The sequence below is a fragment of the Oncorhynchus kisutch genome, linkage group LG24, assembly GCF_002021735.2.
Source record: "Oncorhynchus kisutch isolate 150728-3 linkage group LG24, Okis_V2, whole genome shotgun sequence".
Classification (NCBI taxonomy): Eukaryota; Metazoa; Chordata; class Actinopteri; order Salmoniformes; family Salmonidae; genus Oncorhynchus; species Oncorhynchus kisutch.
In genome coordinates this window covers 30,881,432-30,901,402 of record NC_034197.2, presented here as the reverse complement: position 1 = coordinate 30,901,402, position 19,971 = coordinate 30,881,432, and the positions used below count along the sequence as shown (strand labels likewise).

The 19,971-nt window shown below is 44.2% G+C and overlaps 1 protein-coding gene across 1 annotated transcript in view; it reads right to left on the bottom strand.

The window, feature by feature from the left end:
- prpf6 (PRP6 pre-mRNA processing factor 6 homolog (S. cerevisiae)) overlaps window positions 1–16,662 on the bottom strand; it is a 29,934-nt gene extending 13,272 nt beyond the window's left edge. Inside the window, exons 1-13 of the mRNA XM_020458778.2 lie at window positions 16,288–16,662; window positions 15,383–15,545; window positions 15,176–15,294; window positions 14,984–15,062; window positions 14,620–14,796; window positions 8,218–8,355; window positions 6,717–6,811; window positions 6,464–6,620; window positions 5,909–6,071; window positions 1,873–1,991; window positions 1,502–1,720; window positions 363–485; window positions 98–219 (exon numbers count right to left, since the gene is read on the bottom strand). Of these exons, the coding sequence (XP_020314367.1) occupies window positions 98–219; window positions 363–485; window positions 1,502–1,720; window positions 1,873–1,991; window positions 5,909–6,071; window positions 6,464–6,620; window positions 6,717–6,811; window positions 8,218–8,355; window positions 14,620–14,796; window positions 14,984–15,062; window positions 15,176–15,294; window positions 15,383–15,545; window positions 16,288–16,577 (1,964 nt within the window). The 5' untranslated portion in view covers window positions 16,578–16,662. The remainder of the gene's footprint in view (window positions 1–97; window positions 220–362; window positions 486–1,501; window positions 1,721–1,872; window positions 1,992–5,908; window positions 6,072–6,463; window positions 6,621–6,716; window positions 6,812–8,217; window positions 8,356–14,619; window positions 14,797–14,983; window positions 15,063–15,175; window positions 15,295–15,382; window positions 15,546–16,287) is intronic.
- Window positions 16,663–19,971: the final 3,309 nt, after the last annotated feature.

Below are 19,971 nucleotides of genomic sequence, written 5' to 3'. Positions count from 1 at the left end.
ATAATTTGCCAATGACAACGTGCCATAGTGATGATATCTACTTTGATACAATTACAATCAATAGGTACAGGCATTTAATTCAACTTTCAACACACACCTAGTGCCGTGGTTCTTCTCGAAGTAGGCTGCGCGGAGCCACACACTCTTCTTGCTAGGGAACATCTGCAGGGCGTGGGCATAGATGGCACGGGCACACTCCAGAGCCCCATGGGACACACACTGAAATAAAAAAGAATTACAGATAATGTATCAAACTAAGGACATGCCATATGTGTCTAATATAAACTGAGTATCTCGATAATAGATCCAGGGGGATCGCGATATTAGAGGATAAGGAATGGGTGAAAGGTCGTCATGCTTACACTCTCTGCATCCTCCATCCAGGTGTGTTTACAGTCCTCCTCCTCGATGCCGATGCCAATAACCGCCCGGATCACCGCCTGGCACGTTGCCACGCTGCCAGCTTTATCACATTCCTCTGCATCCTGGAGACGAGGGGGGAGAGGCAGAAAGAATAGGTTGAGCGAGGAGAGGACAGAGGGGTACGGACGGGAGGGAAAATGAAAAGGCGAGGGAGGGAAGAGAAGAAGAATCGTGAGAAAAGTTTGAAAGGGAGAGGGGGAGTTGAAAGGAAGGACAGGAGGGAGAGGGAGGAGAGAGAGTGAGAGAGAACCACAGGCAAGCCAGTGGAATGCTGGAGCAACAACAGAGTGAATTATGTGAAAACATGTCCCCACATCCTCTAAAAAAACACAACCAGGGATCCTCAACCATTTATAGACGGATTTATGGGCGGCCAGGGCTTCAAACTGTACTGGGGAAAAACATGACATGATCTTTCTTCTGAGTTGAATCAATCCAGTGTTTGATCTGGCTCTGTAGTGCCAAACCCATATGCTTAATATTACCCCTGTGTACTCCAATATACCTCCCATGCCTGTTCCAGAGAACTGTTGATGGACCACTTCACTTTAGAGCCAAGAAAAAAGTCAAAACAAGGGGAAAGAAAACAAATAAATAAATCCGACAGATAATTGCAATCCAAAGCTTGGTTGCACAACAATAAGTGTAAGTTGAACAGAGGTGAAATGCACAGAGGTCAGAAAGACATCAGTCACCTACCTGTGCAAAGTGTTTGAGTGCTCCACTTGTTTTGTGCTGCAGTGATTAAATAACATGGACGACAGAGTTGTTCCAAATGACTCTGGCACGCCAGCACCTCTGAAGAGAGGAAGTGACTATAGTATCCTTTTACAGAGTGGAGTCAAGGTCAACACCGGCATGATTTGAGTAAAGGCTGAAGGGACTTTTCAACATTAGATGTTTTCCAAATGCTGGGGTGAAGCGGAAGGCTTTTGGATCATGGATGCGGGAGACAGTGGGTCACAGGAAAATAACAGGAGCTGGAAGTGGCTCACATCACTTTGTGCTTTACAGCACAGTGGTGTTTCCTGCTCTAAACTCTCACCTCTCTCTCACACACACACTTTCTCCCTCTCACCTGTATCCACTGTTCTCTGTTGATCTCGACCCCATTGGCCCCGAGTGATGTGATGGCTCTGTCAACTATCTTCTCCACCATTTGCGTATTCCCGTTGGCCTCCTCCAGCTTGGCGGCGGTGATCCAGATGTGTCGGTCTGTAGGGATGTTCTCACGGGCCTTGTTCAGGACACGCCTGGCATTCTCATAGGTCTCCAACCGTGCCAGTGCCAGCCACAACTACACAGATAGAGGGGGCAGGAAGGTGTGGGAAGGGGGTGTAAAAAAAAAAGGTGATATTTTGGGATGAGCAGTCAGGGTCAGGATGCAGAAGATAGAGTTGTATGAGACTGGGTCCTTATGAGAACATTGCACAATATCAATGTGTGTACCTCCACGCTAGTGGGACAGCACTCCACAGCTCTGCTCAGCATGATCCTGGCATCTTCTGGCTCCTCCAGTTCTACAGCAGTTTTCCACAGACGAACTGACTTAGACACATTCTCCAGCGCTGTGGGACACACAGAGAGAGGAGTTACACACCTGGGGTTCCCAAACTTTTTTGGCCCGTGCCGAATTGTATAAATGACTGATCGTTTGTTCGTTCGACATGGTGGGATCTTTTTGTCTGTAAAATGAATTATGTGTATGGAAGTCAAATTGGGAGTCATGGGATGACATGGTGCATCCCAGGAAACTTCACAAGGTGGTGAAAGCCCACGGTATGACCAGAATAGGCACAAAGGCCATTTAACACAACAGGTTTTGTGACAAAACGATCAGTAGAGTTGAAAATGCAATAGATTGAACACATTGAACAATCCATGTTTATTTGGTGAAAACGGAAGTGGAAAAGTACATTTTGTGGATTGTCATAACGAGACTTTTATCTGCAACAAGTCTGTTTTGGTGGTGGGAAAATACATATTTTCTTTAATGCAGATTTTTTAAAGATTCGCATGAAAATGTGTTGCCAGTTGGATGGAAACCTAACTACAGATTCTGTTCTTCCCCCGGCATTTTCACATCCGCCGATCCCACATGGGATTTCTGTTAAGTTACAGCCTTCATTTTTTCAACAAACTGTAATTTTTGTAGTTACTTAAGTAAATACCTGTAGTCAACTTGTGCAAAACATTAGGAGATGAAGCAGATTGAGTTCTTCATTTGGTCTGTCACGATTTTACATTAGGAACCACCTTAGTACCCCAAAACAGTTGAGCTAATCACGTGTTTCTTTGTAAATAGCACAATGGGAGAAAGAGTCCAGGTGTGTATTTGGTTTCACTTGCTAGTTAGCGAAGTGGCTGACTTAATAAGGAGATGGGGCATCATATAATGTTAGCTTTCTGCCGTGATTGAGAAGTCAAAGCACTTTGGATGAATTATCTGTACATATATTACTGCTGCCATCTCCATTTCTTTGTGTTTTTTTCCTCCTCTCCGTTGTCGGCTCCTGAGGCTTCTCCGAGCGACTCCACACCTGCTGCTCCAGAGCCAGAGCTCTTCTTCCTCCAGACAAGTCAAAATGTCTTTCTCTTATTAACATTCACTTACAAGTGTCCAAACTCACTAAATTACATTCGGTAGCTACAACCTATACTTGAATAACTTTATGAGCTGGATTGCCTGTCTTCGCAATTAGTTTATTTTCATTTGTGCTAGTTAGCATATTTAGCTAGCAGCCACTATACGCCATTACCTGTGCTACTTTTGTTAGCATTCTGGTAATAGACACCCAATACTTTTTTTTAGCATTTTTAGTGCCCCCTTGTGTACGAAGACGGTAATAACGTAAATCCCGACGACGTGACGATATGAAAATCTGGATATTGTCCAACCCTAAAACACAAAAATCTCTGCAAAAACATTTCATAATGTAATCATGGCAATTATTTGAATATCAACACATTGCCTCAATCTTCTGGGTATACTGTGATGGATAAATAGGTTTTTCTTTCCTTTCTATTGTGAAATACACAGGGGCAGCCCAGATATGTAGGGGCTGAAGACTTTCAAAGGAAGCAAAACATCCAGTCTCTCAAAGAAGTATGCTGCTGGGAACAGCACTGTGTGTGTAATGGAGCAGTGCTCCCACCATGACAGAGTGTAAATAGAGGGTGTGTCATGGCGAGAAGTGTCAATTGGGATAGGAAACAAGGTTCAAGGTTGGGTTCAAATGGAGTGATGGCCTGTTGAACTTTTTATTTCCCTCTTCTCTCAGTCTTTCCTTTCATCACTAGTCCAAGCTCAATAGTCTCAATAGCAGACACATAAGCCTTGTTCACACTGCAGGCCTTAATGATTACATTAGTTTTGTTTTTCAAATTCGTATTTAAATACTGACTGTCCAATAGAGCCAGGCCGATATGGGAATTTTGGATCCAATTCCAATTTTAGAGTGTAAATATTCACCGATAACTGATATACAGTGCATTTGGAAAGTATTCAGACCCCTTGTCCTTTTTCACTATGTTACGTTACAGCCTCATTCTAAAATGTATTACATAAAACTGATTCCTCATCAATCTACACACAATACCCCAAAGACAAGGTGAACACAGATTTTTTTTAGCAAATGTAAAAAAATATATAAAAAACAAATGCCTAATTTACATAAGTATTCAGACCCTTTGTTACGAGACTCGAAATTGAGCTCAGGTGCATCCTGTGTCCATTGATCATCCCTGAGACGTTTCTACAACTTGACTGGAGTCCACCTGTGGTAAATTCAATTTATCGGACATGATTTGGAAAGGCACACACTCGTCAGTGCATAACAGAGCCATGAGGTGGAAGGAACTTACCGTAGAGCTCCGAGACAGGATTGTATCGAGGCACAGATCTGGGGAAGGGTACCCAAAGAATCCTGCAGCATTGAAGGTCCAAGAACACAGTGGCCTCCATCATTCTTAAATGGAAGAAGTTTGGAACCACCAAGACTCTTCCTAGTGCTGGCCGCTCAGCAAAACTGAGCAATCGAGGTCGTATTGCCGCATTGTATCATTGTATCATGTATTTGGATATTGCTGTTAGGGAACACTACCCGGTGAAGTGTGCAATAACTAAATGCGCCCTTGCACTCCTAAAGAATGCCATTTTTTAAAGCTTTGGCAAAGTCCACAAACTTAGTCTACTATCTTCGTAACAGATTCTAGTTTTGGAAACAGAAAACTGTATTGAGATCAAATGTTTAATCGATGAGAAAATTTGCAGAATGCTGGCAAAAATCCATCTTCTCCTACTGCCAGCCACTGGGTTCCCTCTCATCACCATATTTGGTAGTGCGTGGAAACACCTACCGGATGCTTCACATTTATACATCCGGTGAAATATCTTGCTCATTGTTCCATCTGTGGTTGGGGTTTAGCATAGGGACATCCCAAGGATCCCTGATAGCATCATCCCTCAGAGGACATCGTCAAGTCCTCTCACACAGCTAGCTAGCTGGACAGCTTGCACTTATCACAGAAATGGCGATTGGCGAAATGTGAATAAGGACCAGTCCCTACCAAGTGACATGTTTTTTGGTGTCTCTGAAAACATTTGAATGGTGGAGCTTGAGGAATACCCTTACTAAAGAGCAAAAATAACAACAGATTTCACTGGCTTCACTAAAAAGCTATAACATTACCACAACTTTGAACTTCTTAGCACAGCACGTACTTTACATTTGGGCATTGCATCCATTGTTTGTCACGACACCCTACCATGACACTTTACGTAAATGGCCTGTGCGCATTTTATTGAGCTGGCAAGCGTCTATCCACTCAGCACTCACGGTAGAAGCCGTAAGACGAAGAGTTAGTTCACTCTCCTCTCCGACTGGTGTGGATGCATTGGCCGGGTGGTCGTGTCCAGACTTAGTGTAGCGCGCCAAGGCAAGATAGGCTTATAGCCATGGGGGACAAATAACGAAATGTACATAAAGTCCAATTCTATCAAGAACGGCTTTTATGACGAGCATTATATTTGCATCTTATATTGGTCCATTTCAATGGATTTAACAACGGTTCGAAATATCGGCCAATAATATTGGTGAACCGATAAATCGGTCGGCCTCTACTGTCCAAAGAACAGGTTACAAGTGAACAAATGGGGTGTGTGTGTGTTCAGGCAGAAGTCATCTGCTGACAATACCACACTAGTTGTCATAGTAAGAATTTGATTTGATTTGATTAATGACTTGTGTGGCACAGCGGTGTAGACAGATAACTTCCTATCATTCAAAAGTTAGATAGCAAGCTAAGGTGACAACAATGCCTACTATTGGCTGTTCAGACTCCAAGAAAAATAACAGATTCGAATTGGATATGCAAAACAACTTGATTTGAGTCACTTCAAACTGTCAATGTGAACAGGGCTTTACAGGTCTCAACAAGAACTGGTTTGTACCATTGTAGCTTTAAAAGGGCACAAACATCTCACCCTTCCTGAGGACGCGTTTCTTGGCCCTGACGTCAGTCTCCAGCTCAGCTGCTCTGATGTAGATACGGACAGACCCGGGGAGGTGACGCACCGCCTGGGCCACCACTGCCTTGGCTGTGTCCCCTGGCTGCAGCCTGGCGGCCTCCAGCCACACATCCTCACTCTGGGGACAAAACACACCCATTAATCTCACACACATTGCCTGGGTCACCACTGCCTTGGCTGAGTCACCAGTCTGTAGACTAGCAGTCACATCCATCAATCATTATCACCAATGAGGTGAAGTTCTTGAGCACTATCATTAGTCTGCAGTAATGTGCAAATTATAGCCAGAGGCACCTCTAGACTAGACCTATCTATCATCTAATACAGGCTAATTAGGCCAGCCCATTTTTTACGTCTGGAAATCTAACCAGGCCAGCACAGACACTGACTGGTGGAGAAATTGAATGCCTCATTTAAAACCTAAAAAGTGAGCACACAAATACACAGATAAGCATCATGGGAAGCAAGAAGTGCACTTTGAAAAGATACTTTACAGTTTGTGTACGTTACCTTGGGACACATCTCAGTGCCCTTCATGATGAGGTTCCGGGCCACCTGTAGTTTCCCTGTCACCTCCTCTAGCCTGGCCGAAGCAATCCAGGCGGGGGGGTGGTGGGGGTTGGTCTCCCTCACTGACTTCAGCAGCAGACGGGCCTTCTTAATGTCACTGCACATTCACAAGAAGAGTCAACAATACAGACAGAGATATAGATCAGCAACAAAATGTGTGTTCGTAGCTAAGTTTATTCTCTGGGCCACTCACCTGATGTCTCCTCCATGCGTGGGGATCATAGAGTTTAGGTCAGTGAGATAACCTTTAGGGTCCACCACCGTCTGTCCACTGACAGAGTCAGACACCTGAGAGGAGAGAGATGGAGATCAGCACAAATATACAAAACAGGAAGTTATACTGGGGATCACATGCTTACTGGAGACTTTTGATACCATCTGACCAGTCCCTTCCATAACATATACAGTGAGCTCAAAAACTAAAATTGGGACAGAGACACATTTTTTGTTGTTTTGGCTCTGTACTCCAGCACATTAGATTTGAAATGATACAATGAATATGAGGTTAGTGCAGACTGACAGCTTTAATTTCAGGGTATTTTCATCCATATCGGGTGAACCGTTTAGGAACTACAGCACTTTATGCACATAGTTTTGGGGCGGCAGGAAGCCTAGTGGTTAGAGCGTTGGGCCAGTAACCGAAAGGTTGCTAGATCAAATCCCCGAGCGGACAAGATAAAAATGTAATTCTGCCCCTGAACAAGGGATTCTGCCCCTGCACAAGGCAGTTAGCCTAAGGCCGTGATTGTAAATAAGAATTTGTCTTAACTGACTTGCCTTGTTAAATAAGGATAAAATAAAATAAAAAATTGCCCCCCCATTTAGGGGGATCAAAAGTATTCTGACAAATTCATTGATATGTGTATTAAAGAAGTCAACATTTTTTGTATTTGGTCCCATATTCCTAGTACACAATGACTACATCAAGCTTGTGGCTCTACACATTTGTTGGATGCATTTGCTGTTTGCGTTTCAGATAATTGTGTCCAATAGAAATGTATAGCTAATCATGTATTGTGACACATATTGTAAATAAGAATAAGAATATAATATGTTTCTAGACACTTCTACATTAATGTGGATGCTACCATGATTACAGATAGTCCTGAATGAATCATGAATAATGATCAGTGAGAATGTTAGATGCACAAATATCATACCCCCAAAACATGTTAACCTCTCACCATTACAATAACATGGGAGGGTAGCATTTTATATGATACCCCCAAGACATGTTAACCCCTCATCATTACAATACCATGACCCAATACTTTTGTACTATGATCACATTATATTTTACATGAACATTTTAGTCATTTACCAGACGCTCTTATCCAGAGAGAGACTTACAGGAGTAATTAGAGTTAAGAGCCTTCCTCAAGGGCACAGACTGATTTTTCACCTAGTCTGCTCAGGTATCCGAACCAGCGACCTTTCGGTTACTGGCCCAACACTCTTAACCACTAGGCTACCTGAAACCTGATATAGATGAAAACACCCTAAAATGAAAGCTGACAGTCTGCACTTTAACCTCATAATCATTGTATCATTTCAAATCCAAAGTGCTGGAGTACAGAGACAAAAAGAAAAGTATGATAATATCTGTCCTAATACTTTGAGCTCACTGTAGGTTGGGGAATAACAGTCAAACGAGACACAAGCTTTAAGTCAGTAGGAATAAAGTGATGCATTACCTGGCTGAGCCTCATGTCCATCAGTGTGTTCCTGGCCTGGCCGATTTTCCTCATGTCCAGCTCTCCTGTCCCAGGGGTCATCAGGCCAGGGGTCATCCCCCCAGGGTACGGGCTTTCCAGACCACCGGGGAGGTTCAACTGGAGACGGAACCAACACAACAAATAAGAGTCTGGATGAGAACCAGCAGCCTAGAAATACATTTTGGCATGGGTAGGATTAGGTCTGTGGCAGTCATGACATTTTGTCAGCTGGTTATTGTCATGCAGAAGACTGCCGGTCTCAAGGTAACTGACCTTTAATTAACAAACAAGTTTTGCATCTCCAGGCCTCCACGCATACAAGCCTCTGATGCGCGCCTTTGGAACCTCTACATGTAAAATAGTCTAATAATTCAATTTAATATACACTGGGTTACAAGTAAGGGATTACAAAAGACGGTAACTGTAATCTGTTTCTTTTTTCAAAATAAATATTGTAATCAGATTACAGATACTTTAGAAAAAAAGGATGATTATTTTGAGGATTACTTTTAAATTCATAAAGGAAGTTTGTGGGGGGAAAAAAAATCTTTGACACTTCTGTTTTCTCAATGACATTCAAATCAGCATTGAAAAAAGGATCAAGTTTAAATTTGTTCCACCTGAGCGACAAATGTGTTTTATGGATCATGGAAAAAGAGCAGGAATAGGTTTTTGTAGGCTACAGTCCAAGCTGTCTTCCAACAGTGCGACTGCTGTCAGCATCCACAGATTATCCAACTTAAATAAACACGGCGATACGGATATCACCTATTATTGATATCTTCATAGGGCATAGATCTTTTTTCACCTTTATTTAACCAGGTAGGCCAGTTGAGAACAAGTTCTCATTTACAGCTGCGACCTGGCCAAGGTAAGCAGTGCGTCACAAACAACAACACAGAGTTACACATGGGATTAACAAACGTAGTCAATAACACAATAGAAAGATGTATATACAGTGTGTGCAAATGTAGTAAGATTGGGGAGGTAAGGCAATAAAATGGCCATAGTGGCAAAATAATTACATTTTAGCATTAACACTGGAGTGAAAGATGTGCAAGTAGAGATACTGGGGTGCAAAAGAGCATAAATAAATAACAGTATGGGGATGAGGTAGTTGGGTGTGCTATTTACAGATGGGCTATGTACAGGTGCAGTGATCAGTAAGCTGCTCTGACAGCTGATACTTAAAGTTAGTGAGGGAGATAAGTCTCCAGCGATTTTTGCAATTCGTTCCAGTCATTGGCAGCAGAGAACTGGAAGGAAAGGTGGCCAAAGGAAGTATTGGCTTTGGGGATGACCAGTGAAATAAACCTGCTGGAGCACGTGCTACGGGTGGGTGTTGCTATGGTGACGAGTAAGCTGAGATAAGGCGGGGCTTTACCTAGCAAAGACTTATAGATGACCTGGAGCCAGTGGGTTTGGAGATAGATATGAAGCGAGGGCCAGTCAACGAGAGCATATAGGTCACAGTGGTGGGTAGTATATGGGGCTTTGGCATCAAAACTGATGACACTGTGATAGACTACATCTAATTTTCTGAGTAGAGTGTTGGAGGCTATTTTGTAAATGACATCGCCAAAGTCAAGGATCGGCAGGATAATCAGTTTTACGAGGGTGTTTAGCAGCATGAGTGAAAGAGGCTTTGTTGCAAAATAGGAAGCCGATTCTAGATTTAATTTTGGATTGGAGATGCTTAATGTGAGTCTGGAAGGAGAGTTTGCAGTCTAACCAGACACCTAGGTATGTAAAGTTCTCCACATATTCTAAGTCAACCATCCAGAGTTGTGAAGCTAGTCAGGCGGGTGCAGGCAGTGATTGGTTGAAAAGCATGCATTTAGTTTTACTAGCCTTTAAGAGCAGTTGGAGGCCATGGAAGGAGTGTTGTATGGCATTGAAGCTCGTCTGGAAGCTTGTTAACACAGTGTCCAAAGAAGGGCAAGAAGTATACAGAATGGTGTCGTCTGAGTAGAGGTGGATCAAAGAATCACCAGCAGCAAGAGCAACATCATTGATCTATACAGAGCAGCGAGTTGGCCGAGAATTGAACCCTGCGGCACCCCCATAGAGACTGCCAGAGGTCCAGACAACAGGCCCTCCGATTTGACACACTGAACTCTATCTGAGAAGTATTTGGTGAACCAGGCGAGGCAGTCATTTGAGAAACCAAGGCTTTTGAGTCTGCCGATAAGAATGCAGTGATTGAGTCGAAAGCCTGTGATTCACACTGCTGCTCTTTCATTTAGCTATTTGCGCCTCACGGATTGTGGTTGTTGTAGATGAACGTTCACAAATCTAAATGTGTTTTCGAACTCAATAATGGTTGAAATCAAGAAATGTAAGCTGCCTATCAAGCATCATTTTTGAAACCAGTGGACAGCCAGTGAAAAATGCCCTTTTGCAAGAGCTGCATAGTACGGATCTCAGCCTATGGAATAAGCATGGGGCTCTTATTGCTTGGAAAAACTCCCTAGAAAGGCCAGAACATAGGAAGAAACCTAGAGAGGAACCAGGCTATGAGGGGTGGCCAGAGATAACAGAACATGGCCAAGATGTTCCAATGTTCATAGATGATCAGCAGGGTCAAATAATAATAATCACAGTGGTTGTAGAGGGTGCAACAGGTCAGCACCTCAGGAGTAAATGGCTTTTTCAGTTGGCTTTTCATAGCCGATCATTCAGAGTATCTCTACCACTCCTGCTGTCTCTAGAGAGTTGAACAGAGTTGAACAGCAGGTCTGGGACAGGTAGCACGTCCAGTGAACAGGTCAGGGTTCCATAGCCGCAGGCAGAACAGTTGAAACTGGAGCAGCAGCATGACCAGGTGGACTGGGGACAGCAAGGTGTCATCAGGCCAGGTAGTCCTGAGGCATGGTCCTAGGGCTCAGGTCCTACTGTTCGGCCCGCCTTTTCCTGTAGTCCACGATCAGCTCCTTTGTCTTGCTCACATTGACGGAGAGGTTGTGGTCCTGGCACCACACTGCCAGTTCTCTGACCTCCCCCCTATAGGCTGTCTCATCGTTGTCAGTGATCAGGCATACCACTGCTGTGTCATCAGCAAACTTAATGATGGTGTTGGAGTCGTGTTTGGCCACACAGTCCTGGGTAAACAGGGAAAACAGGAGGTGACTAAGTACACATCCCTGAGTGGCCAAAGTGTTAAGGATCAGCGTGGCAGACGTGTTGTTGCCTACTCTTACCACCTGGGGGCAGCCCGCCAGGAAGTCCAGGATCCAGTTGCAGAGGGTGGTGTTTAGTCCCAGAGTCCTTAGCTTAGTGATGAGCATTGTGGGCACTATGGTGTTGAACGCTGAGCTGTAGTCAATGAACAGCATTCTCACATAGGTGTTCCTATTGTCCAGGTGAGAAAGGGCAGTGTGGAGTGCGATTGAGATTGCGTCATCTGTGGATCTGTAGGGGCGGTATGGGAATTGAAGTGGGTCTAGGGTGTCCGGGAGGATGCTGTTGATGTGAGCCATGACCAGCGTTTCAAAACACTTCATGTCTACAAACTTGAGTGCCACTGGGCGGTAATCATTTAGACAGGTTGCATTCGCTTCCGCGCATACTTTGAGTACACGTCCTGTTAATCTGTCTGGCCCAGCGGATTTGTGAATGTTGACCTCTTTAAAGGTTTTGTTCACATCGGTTATCACACAGTCATCCAGAACAGCTGGTGCTCTCGTGCATGCTTTAGTGTTGCTTGTCTGGAAGCGAGCATAGGATTTGCCCTTTAAACAGCGGCATATTATCAAGATATCAGTGTCCCCAACAAAAAGGTAAACTATAGGCCTGTAACAAATGCAGCATATGGCATTTCTTTCCCACGTGTAAATAGCACTTTTCAGTAGTGCTCAAAGCATGCCATTACATGAGCACAGGATTTATTTTTCAACTTGAATCAATGAGCCCAATCCGTCCTTTAATGACAACAAAATCATAAACAACAGAGTAGGGCTGGCTAATAAGTCCTTGGTTTTGGGGTCATGCGCAGGTAAAACAATTTGGCTAATCTATACTTCCAGTCAGTCCACTAAATGTTGTACCCCTTGATCTTCAAGAATAGGACTTGGAAATATGGAATTCTGATAGACTTTTGTTTTTAATGTAAAGATATAATTTAATAGTATTATTATATGTAGTAGAAAGTGATAGGTTAGAAGAAGACTACATAACCAACCCATAAAGTAAAATTAAACATCCATACACGGCCAGCAATGTAAACTTTAACATTGATTTATCCTGCAATTGATGACGTTCAATTGGTAACATACATTTTTTACTTCTTCTAATGTCTCTTAAGGGGAAAGTAATCTCAAGGTAACCGAATTTAATCACATTACATTACTGAGTTTGGGTAATCCAAACGTTACTTTACAGATTACATTTAGAAAGTAACCTACCCAACCCTGAATATACACCCTCACAATAAATCTATTATTTATTTTAGTCCGGTCTAAAGAATCATGATATGAAGAAAATGTATTTCAGAAGAACAGTATATAAGTTGGCTTGCTGTATGTTAGTTATATGGCTATGCTCCATGTCATAGGCTGTAGGCTTGTTCATTTAGCTGGCAAGATATGCTTAAAAATCCTGTGCCATTATTTTATAGTAAGTGTAAAAGTGATCATTTGAAACAGGTCATATATGCTAGATTTAGTTATTTGTCAACCTTAGTTGTGAATGATACAAACCTTAGAATGTCTTAGAAATCAGAAAAGATATGGGCTGCATGGTGGGACTATAGGCTAATGATGATTTGAGAAAGTAGCAAAAAAAAGATTTGCGCTCTGTTCCTTGCCTCAGGCTGCACGACTTGTTCTCTCATCAAGTGATCATATTTTCACCCGTCAGACAATTCTAAATGAATATAATGTCCCATTATCAAAAGGACAGGGGAAAAAGACATGTCATCTGTATGTACTGGTGTGAATGGAGGCAGCGTGCTTTCCCGCCAGTCCGTTTTGTAGGCGACTTGGGTTAGTGGAGCATCATTTTCACTCCATTTATTTCACTCCACGCATCAACCACTGTTTGAGGAGCACGCTCTTGCTGCCCGACGGGATTATCCGCCCAAACTATGTATGCCACGGGCCCTTCAACCTTGATCCTGCAGCTACCCAGTGCTTAATTTGGGAAACCAAGTGGAAGCTGTTCGGGAACATTGATAGTAACATGTTTTCAGAACAAAACATTTCACTAAACTGTTGACAGCCCGCCTGCGCGCTTGAGAAAGGAATAAAGGAGAGGAGATGGAAACGCATGGTGGTGAGATATGCTGTAAAGCTAAAGGTAATGTTACTAGGCTAATCAAAATCAAATACAAATTCACTAATTGTAGGCTAACTGTTAGCCGACCTGCACAATCAATGAACCAGCAGCATCGCCTAGGGCTATACGTTCTCTCCCAGACTCATGGATAGACATTTTGGAGCGTAAGGTAACCAGTTCATCCAGTAAGCATAATAATACAGTCCACACTCACAGACTATACCAACTATGTATCACATACATTTTAAATCAGTTATGTTTGATGTTTTTTTCCCATGCATAATATGTATTGTATACGGGCACAATCATTTTAATGTAATTTTTTTTGGGGGGGGCTTGGACTCTAATAGTATGGGTGTGTTGAATTAATCATCACCGTAGAAAGCATTTACATTGATGTCAGGGTGGTTAGAGGGACAAGAGCCCCGAGTACCAGGCCGTTAGGACCTGATGGAGGGACAATAGAGCCATGAGTACCAGGCCGTTAGAACCTGATGGAGGGACAATAGAGCCATGAGTACCAGGCCTTTAGAACCTGATGGAGGGACAATAGAGCCATGAGTACCAGGCCGTTAGGACCTGATGGAGGGACAATAGAGCCATGAGTACCAGGCCGTTAGGACCTGATGGAGGGACAATAGAGCCATGAGTACCAGGCCGTTAGGACCTGATGGAGGGACAATAGAGCCATGAGTACCAGGCCGTTAGAACCTGATGGAGGGACAATAGAGCCATGAGTACCAGGCCGTTAGGACCTGTTGGAGGGACAATAGAGCCCTGAGACCCAGGCCATCAGGACTAGATGATTGTTAGCAAGTTGGGTACTCTCGAAGTATGTCCAGTGCATAAGAGGAGATTACCGCGACTCAACAGTCACATGGAATTTTACTGCGGTCATGACTCATGACTGCCGGTGTAGCCCAACAGCCCTAGGTAGGATTTGGAGAATGTTTCAGTGGCAGAAGTTGACTCCTACAGGCACATAATGAAACTGCAACATGTGACAAAACAGAGAGTGTGGTATGAGAGTATGGCAATGCATGACCCTTAGAAGTTGGTGAGTATGCTGGAGTGTGTGTCTGCTTCTGTGCATGTAACATTACTAACCCCCTGCAGTGGGTCCACAGTGGTGTGCTTGTCTCCTGTGGTCAGGTGTTTGGAGAAGAAGCTGTCTGGTACAGGGGTGAGTTTCTCATAGCGCGGGTTCCTCTGGCGCTTGTTCCTGGCATCGCCAACCTCCGGGATACTCAGCCACTCCTCATCTGACATTCCTGACAGCTTCCTCTACACACAGAGACCAAGAGCCAGAGAGAGAGAAAGGGAGAGAGAATGAAGAGTAGAATAGACATATTGCTTTCAGTGTCATTATCCATTAAGAGATGGAAATTGTGTCTTTGGCAGATTTAAAGGTAGAACTGCTCGGAGACAGTACAGGAGAGTTGACTCTTGCCATGAGAACACAGTGACCAACCTTGAGGTCAGAGAACTGCTGCTGGATCTTGGGGCGCTCCATACGGTACTTCTCTATCTCATCCTTCTCCCTCAGCTCTCTGGGGACCACACAGGACAGACTGGGTTAACACAACAGAGCAGTAACACACACACACACACCCTCAGGAGCAGTAACCCACACTAATAAACACATGGAATTATATTCTCTCACCTCCTCTCCTTGCGTCGTTCGTCCATCCTCTTGTCCAGAGCCGCGTAGATGGCATCTGCCTCCTCGTCGTCTTTCTCATAGGGTCCACTGGAGAACAGACTGCCAGCATAGCCGTTAAACTGAGACAAAGTGGACAGAAGTAGGTGTTACAATATGTTGTGAGATGAGCTTTGCCTGAACTTGTTCTTGTCATGTGTAAACAAGCACCTCATCATAGTTGGTGTCATTCAGATCCTCTTCGTCGTCTTCCTGGTTCTTTTTCATCTTGTCCCCCACCGTCCTCTGCCCCGGGGGAGCATGGCGGTCATCCACCGGGTCGTTGGCATCTCGAGCGGGTCCGATATCAGAACGGGTGGTGAAACCTGTGGCTCTGGAGACAGAAGAGGTGGAGTTAGATGAGAGATTCAACAACAGACTAGAACATTATTCTTCAATCTAGCCAGCAGATCCAACCCGCTTGCTTACAGCTGCACTAGGGTCAGAAAGCCTTCCTGTGTAGATTATTACACAGCAGAGCAGGCACGAGAGATGGCTTGGAAAACATACCTCAATCCAGGGATGAGAAATGTGGTGTTCTTCAAATTGTCCCATTATCCCAACTGTTACACCAAGAAGATTAAACGACTGCTAAAAAAAACTAGGTTGTTGTAACAGTTAAATTGGGATAATGGGGCAATTCGGAGTATAGCTCATTTCTCATCCCTGTATCGAGATACATATTCCGAGCCATATCTCTCCGGTTGGCTCAGCGGTATCTTAACCTACACTGGAAGTCTGTCTGACTCTAGTGCAGTTGTTAGCAAGCTTGTCAGATCTGCTGGCTATCTTCAACCTGCTCCTGGAGACCACAGCCTCTAGTTTTTGTTTCAGTCTGGTTCTGGAGTGTTTACATAGGTAGATAGCGAGCCAAACATTGGTACACAATTAGTTACTAACGTTACTTAGTAACAAGAAAGAAGGAATTTTAGACGTATTGCATCCTAACACTATTAGCAAGATTTAGGTACAAGTACTTGATTGCCAGTAAAATTCGAGATTGTTTTCCAGTCAAAGGTGGCTTAGTTACTGTAGCTAGCTATGTGGCTAAGCTAACTAACATCATGCCTGCTTACCCTCTGCCGAGTCCAGGCACATAGCCTAGCGGCGCGGCCATCCCAAGGAAGGGCTTTTTCTTCTTGCCCATGAGCGGGGAGGACATGGGCATTGGCGGGGGCTCGGCATTACGCCCGCCACCCCGGCCACCTCCAGAGCCTCTACCAGAATTCTGCCCGCCGCCCCCAAAGCCTCTACCATCATTCTGCCCGCGGCCACCGGAGCCTCGACCGAAATTCTGTCCACCGCCCCTAGAGCCTCTACCATCATTTTGATTTCTGTTGTTATAGTTTCCATCTCTGCCAGCCATCGTGGCTAGTTATACCGACAACGCGGTTCACTCACTAAGGTATAATAAGAACGGGTTCACTTCCGGAATAATCTTCTTCGTATGAGCTTCCGGCAGACTGGAACTTTTGGAAATAATAACATACGCACTTCCTTTTACAATCATGGCATTGGTCTGCAACAGCGCCCCCTGTGGCGCTCCACAACTACTACTGCCATGCTCTACCAGCAGAGTGCAGCAGACTACAGGAAAATGTGCAGGCTAGGAGAATAGCCAACTTTAGGCCCATTGCACATATCCCAGACATGGCAACTGGAATTTGGAGTCTAAATGGTTTATTAAATCTACCTGTAACTATAGGGAATAAATATGCATTGGTTTCGGGTCATGTATTTGATCAGCACATAGTTGAGTGAATCTTCTAGCCCTCATCAACAGAAGCTCATTAGGCTACCTCAGCCTGGTTTGACAGCCAGGTCATTTTGAGTCTGCATTTCACCATTATTGACATAATGAAAGTCGACACTGTCCTATTTCTTGAGAGAACCAATTTAAAAACACAGCTGATTGGCCGACACATTTTAAAAGTGTTTTAAAATTAATTGGCATACATTTTGACAGCGATGCATTATCTAACATATATCAAACCAGTCTAACATGGACACTAAAGCCTTCTTGGGCGGTCCATTGTCAATCACAGGATGGGCTCACTGCGATAAATGTAATTACAACCTAATATGACGTTTCTGTGCTGTCTGTCTTGTGATGAAGTACCTCCGCCTATGCATCAATTTGATTCCATCACCTTTAACTTTAGCCATCTACAGCCAAGGCCTCAGCATGTTAATTTCTCTTCATTTAATTTGCCTCCAGGGCAGACATTATTTCACTGTGATGAAAATGTGCTGTCAGCTGCATTAGAGGATGTATGGCTTTAACAGCCCAGAACCATTTCACAGATTCAAAGAGCTGCAAATCTTCACAGACCTGGTTTCATTTGTATTGAACCTTTGTTTTAACTAGAAAAGTCAGTTAAGAGCAAATTCTTACTTACAATGACAGCCTACACCGGCCAAATCCGGGCCAATTGTGCGCCGCCCTATGGGACTCCCAATCATGGCCGATTGTGATACAGCCTGGATTTGTACCAGTAGTACACCTCTAGCACTGAGATGCAGTGCCTTAGACCGCTGTGCCACTAACTGAACATGTTTAACTTATTTGATAGTTTTGATGTCTTCACTATTATTCTACAATGTAGAAAATAGTCAAAATAAAGAAAAACCCTTGAATGACTAGGTGTGTCCAAACTTTTGACTGGTACTCTAAATGTCTGTCTGTCTGTCTGTCTGTCTGTCTGTCTGTCTGTCTGTCTGTCTGTCTGTCTGTCTGTCTGTCTGTCTGTCTGTCTGTCCGTCTGTCCGTCTGTCTGTCTGTCTGTCTGTCTGTCTGTCTGTCTGTCTGTCTGTCTGTCTGTCTGTCTGTCTGTCTGTCTGTCTGTGATCCAGCGATCCAGGTCCGTGTCATTAGAGGGAAACCACCCATCAGTAATGCTGATTGAGGTTAATGATCAAGAAAACCCTGCGTGTCAAACCCATGTCCACATCTAATCCCCCGGTTACTGTTCTGAATACATTCAATCACCTTTGTTTGAGGTCAGCCTTGACAGATGCAGATATGGGTCAATGCCAGATGAAATCAGTGGATGAGCAGTGAGTCGCAATACAAGGTATTTTTGGAACACCTTGTTTTCTCTATTCGTGTTGCAGGATATTTGTGGTGAACAAGCTACATCTCTCAGCTGACACGCACAGACACAAACATGCATGGAGGAGAAAACGAGAACACCATGTCTGTCTCACACACACAGAGAGTCTAGCTAGCATGGCGGTGGTCCTGGTAGCCAACAGAGTTAATGGATGTTGTCTCCCTTTGATGGATTACAGGCAATATTCACACTGGGCTAAATGGTAAAGCTACCGCTTATAAGGAACAGGACAGTGACATGGATGAAAGAAAGCCCGTACGACCTCCGACAAGACATCAAACATGCAAAATGACAATATACACTGAGTGGACAAAACATTAGGAACACCTTCCTAATATTGAGTTGCACCCTCTTTTGCCCTCAGAACAGCCTCAATTTGCCGGGGCATGGACTCTTCAAGGTGTCCAAAGTGTTCAAAAGGGATGCTGGCTCATGTTGACTACAATGTTTGGGTGGTGAACCCTTCTTGATACACACAGGAAACTGTTGAGCGTGGAAAACCACCAGCGGTGCAGTTCTTGACACAAACCGGTGCGCCTGGTACCTACTAACATTACCCTGTTCAAAGGCACTTCAATCTTTTGTCTTGCCCATTCACCCTCTGAATGGCACACATACACAATCCATGTCTCAATTGTCTCATGGCTTAAAAATCCTTCTTTAACCTGTCTCCTCCCCTTCATCTACACCGATTGAAGTGGATTTAACAAGTGACATCAATAAGGGATCATAGAGCTCACCTGGATTCACCTGGTCAGTTTATGTCATGGAAAAAGCAGGTGTTCCTAATGTTTTGTACACTCAAGTGTAGGAGAAAGGTGGAAACCTATTACACCGGCTCTGACGCTCGTCGCATGTGGCAGGGCTTGCAGACGACAATGTATTACGGAGGGAAACCTAGCCATAAAATGCCCAGTGATGCATAACTTCCAAACAAACTAAATGCCTTTTATGCTTGCTTCGAGGAATACAACACTGAGTCTTGCGTTTGTTCCAGATGACTGTGTGATCTCAGTGATCACACAGGCTTAACACTCACTCACCCAGGTTAACAGTCGCAAGGCCACCTGGCCAGATGGAATACTAGGATGCGTTCTCAATATATGCGCAGACCAGCTGGCATGTGTCTTCACGGACATCTTCAATCTCTCCTTGTCCCAGTCTGTAATCCCAACATGTTTCAAACTGACCACCATTGTCCCGTTTCCCAAGAACTCTAGGCACCTGCCTAAATGACTATTGCCTTGTAAAATTCACATCTGTAATTATTAAGTGAAAGGCTGGTCATGACACACATCAAGACCATCATCCCAGACATTCTGGACCCACTCTAATTCACAAACCATCCCAACAAATCCAAAGATGCTGTAATCTCAATTGCACTCCACACTGCCCTCTCCCACCTGGACAGGAGGGGAGATAACTATGTGAGAATTATGTTCATAGACTACAGCTCAGCGTTCAACATAATAGTCTCCTCCAAGCTCATCACCAAGCTGGGGACCCTGGGACTGAACACCTCCCTCTGCGACTTCCTGGCCGGGCCAACCCCATGTGGTGAAGGTAAGCAACAACACCTGCTTGCTGACCATCAACATGGGGGCCCCAAAGGGGTTCGTCCCTGACTGTACTCCCTCTTCACCCACG